Source organism: Pinus tabuliformis, chromosome 1_1 (assembly GCF_031772625.1).
Source record: "Pinus tabuliformis cultivar Carrire ecotype Pingquan chromosome 1_1, CPIR1, whole genome shotgun sequence".
NCBI classification, from domain to species: Eukaryota; Viridiplantae; Streptophyta; class Pinopsida; order Pinales; family Pinaceae; genus Pinus; species Pinus tabuliformis.
Window position 1 is genome coordinate 838,922,549 of NC_142297.1, and position 3,642 is coordinate 838,926,190.

General features: G+C 42.0%; 1 protein-coding gene across 1 annotated transcript; it reads left to right on the forward strand.

Annotated features, from left to right (window-relative positions):
- Positions 1-2,205: 2,205 nt before the first annotated feature.
- On the forward strand, positions 2,206-2,802 carry LOC149216762 (uncharacterized). Its single transcript, XM_089390059.1, has 2 exons — positions 2,206-2,221; positions 2,360-2,802. Exons 1-2 carry the CDS (start codon positions 2,206-2,208, stop codon positions 2,800-2,802), a joined length of 459 nt encoding a protein of 152 aa, XP_089246185.1.
- The last annotated feature ends 840 nt before the right edge of the window (positions 2,803-3,642 follow it).

A 3,642-nucleotide genomic window follows, 5' to 3' on the forward strand; every position in this document is an offset into this window, starting at 1 on the left:
GAACAAAAGCTTATGGAGAAACCCTCTTTCAGGCGCAGTCGTAAATCCCAAGCTTGTATCCGAGGTTCCTACAGTTCAACCATGCCACAAACATCGATTAGCAACAGAGCAACAGAACAATTGCTTAACAATCATCTGTAAGGGAAATAAAAATAGAGTCACCTCATTGAATTCTTGCTTACCTGAGAAACACTCGCCTGTGAGAAAACCATGACCATTTTCTGAGAAATTCCTTGTGTTGCAACTCTACACTGGCAGACCAAGCTGGCCGCAAGAGGAGATGCGGAACTGGAGCAGGCACCGAAGAAGGATGGAGAAAAAATGATACACTGCCATCGCAAGCAAAGATGTGAAAAAACCCTGATGCAACTTAGTCGTTGGATGGAGATCCCAGGTCCTCCATTGTCGATGAGACGGGAGGCCCGAGAGGAACAGCTGCGGTAGGATACCCTGCCCGTGCCACATACCAAGACGGAGCAGGGCATTGAATATCAAACAACATAGAAATCAATACCATCGTAAGATACATAGCTTGCAAGCCAGGTGACTAAGTCAGCATATGCGCGTATACAGCAGGCAGTATAGTTTAGAATATCATGGCTCAGAATCATTTAATGGAAACATTCATAACTATGGCACTTAAACCAAAATATGTGGATTGACAACCAGAAACTTTAATCAGACAAGCCTTTTCAGGGATACGAATGTACTTGCCTCGTTAACAGTAAAGAATTAGAGTTATGACTGTTTAAAACTCAAATGTATATTGATGTGACCCCTAAGTATCAGAGCCCAGGTTTACAAAACTGTGACCTCTGGCAAATGTACTAAGCAATGATCAACTAGTTATTATTTCCTGAAGTTTCTTGATGATTGTTAACCCACTAACATGTGGAGAACATGTAACAACAGGTTATGAGACGGATGGAAAGTTTCCACACAGAGATATGGCTGGCCCATGACCTGCAACATTCCCTGGAAATAATCCTGAAATATGGATACAGTTAGGAGAAGAGGCGCGCAACACTAATCTTACAATATTAGAAACAGTTCAGGAATTAAAGAATGAAATGGCACACCTGCGGGAGGACAATGCAAGGCTAACCATGGAACAGGATAAAATTATGAAAAGCATGTCTGATAAGTAGAATCAGCGCCAACCGATTCGTAGCCCTGAAAAAGGATGAATGTCAGAAGAACAGGGCTACCATATGGAACTTGAAGGAACAAGAGGAAGGGAAGAAAATCGAGAAGAGAAGTTGGATAACACTTCAGAGCACCCCACATCAAAAAGGCAGTGAGTGGAATTACAAGAGGAGTTTCGGAAAATAAAACTGCCATTCTTCGATGGAGAGCTGGAAGAGGCAGTTGAGGCCTGACTTATTAACATGAACAAGTACTTTCAATTATATGAATATGATCACAACCTAAAAGCCTGGCTGGCCATCATCCAACTGCAAGGAAGGCCACCCTGTGGTGGGAAGAAGTCAAAACTGTCTGAGGGGTAAGCGAGCAAAACATAACCGGGGAGAAATTCCAAAAATATTTAAAGGAAAGATATTTGACTGAATGATTTTATGATGAGAAAGCCAAAGAATTTCACAACCTGTGACTTGGGCAGCAAACAATGGATAAGTTTATCACCCGATTTACCTCTTTACTCCATTATGTACCTTACATGCGAGAGGAAAAAGCTAAGGTGCAGCAGTTCGTCAGTAGTTTACCCTTGGAAATGAGGGAAAGAATTGAGTTTGATAACCCAAAGATGATGGATGAGGTTATACAGAAGGCCATGATATGCTATCAGCAAAGTAAGCAAAAGGGAGAAATTATGGGCAAGAGGTGGACTGACAGGAAAGGTAATAAGCTTGCTGTGAGCACTAAAGGAAATCGTAGCAGTATTAGCAAAGGATTTTCCAAAGGGAAAAACAACAGGAATCTGCATAAGAACCAGCTTCGATTGAAGCCGCCCACTGAATCCAGATTCAGCGAGAAATCTAGAAAAATTGACAACGTAGGGACAACGAAACACCCAGTACAATGCTGGGAATGTGGAGGGCCTCATTACGTTAAAAAATGTCCTCATCGGAAAGGAACTGATCAGGTCTCGCAGATCCACGAGGCGTCTCAGTAGGCGATGTGGCCTGGAGCATCCCAAAGATTAATGCCGCTCTTGAAGACCATCAGGCCGAGTACTAACCGACTATGGTGGAGTTTGAAGGTAAGATTTTTGATCACCCTGTATCTGTTTTAATTGATCCCGGAGCTACGTTGAGTTATGTAAGTCCAAAGGTTGTGGAATAATGTAACTTATAGTCTGTCAAGTTTAAGAACCCTTGGATGGTACAATTGGCAACAGGGGAAAAGAGACGTGTGTTAGCCAAGGTCAATAATTGCCCTTTTGAAATAGTTGGTCAGCCTGTGAAGGCAGATCTAAACATACTTCCCCTTGGGTCGTATGATGTGTTGATAGGCATGGATTGGCTGGAGAAACGTTGGTTCATTATAGATTGTAAAACAAAAACAATCTGCTACCAGAATGAATTGGGAGAGCAGCAGGTGATGCAAGGCATTCTAAGGCCGGTACAGATTAGGCCAATAATTGCTTTGCAACTGGCAAAGTGTGTCAGGAAAGGATGTCAGGTGTATGCTATTCAGGTTGGTTATGCCAACTCAAAGGATAAGACTACCACCTTGGAAAGTATTCCAGTGGTCCAAGTATTTACAGATGTGTTCCCTGAAGAGATACCAGGACTGCTGCCTAAGAGAGACATAGATTTCACTATTGAGTTGGTGTCGTGAGCAGCCCCAGTGTCCCGAGCCCCTTATCGTATGAGCATACCGAAACAGACAGAGCTGAAAATGAAATTACAAGAGTTATTAGATAAAAACTATATCCGTCCCAGCGTGTTACCCTGGGGAGATCCCTATTGTTTGTCAAAAAGAAGGATGGGACCCTTCGCATGTGCATGGATTACTGTCAACTGAATAAGTTGACCATTAAGAACAAGCACCCTTTACCTCGTATTGATGAACTTTTTGACCAAGTAAAAGGGGCTACTGTATTTTCAAAAATTGATTTACGATCGGGATACCACCAGATCATAATCAAAGAGGAAGATATAGCTAAAATTGCCTTTAGGACTCACTATGGGCACTACGAGTTCGTAGTATTACCCTTTGGTTAACCAATGCCCCCGCGACCTTTATGTGCTTAATGAACAACATATTTCATCAGTATTTAGACAAAGTTGTGTTAATTTTCATTGACGACATACTGATATACTCCCATATATTGAAGAACACAAGGAACACCTTAGGCTGGTATTGCAAACTCTCCGGGAATATCAATTATACGCCAAATATAGAAAGTGTGATTTCTTTAAGGAACAAACTCAGTACTTAGGACATATTATTGCTAAAGATGGAATCGCGGTGGATCCCTAGAAGATTAAGACCATAATAGAATGGCCAATATCGAAGGATGTAGCGGATATAAGGTCCTTTATGGGATTAGCAGGTTACTATAGACGGTTTGTGGAAGGATTCTCCAGAGTGACCTATCCTATCATCTCCCTGCAGAAAAAGGGAGAAACTTTTAAATGGACCGCTGAGTGCCAAAAAAGTTTTGAACAGCTTAAA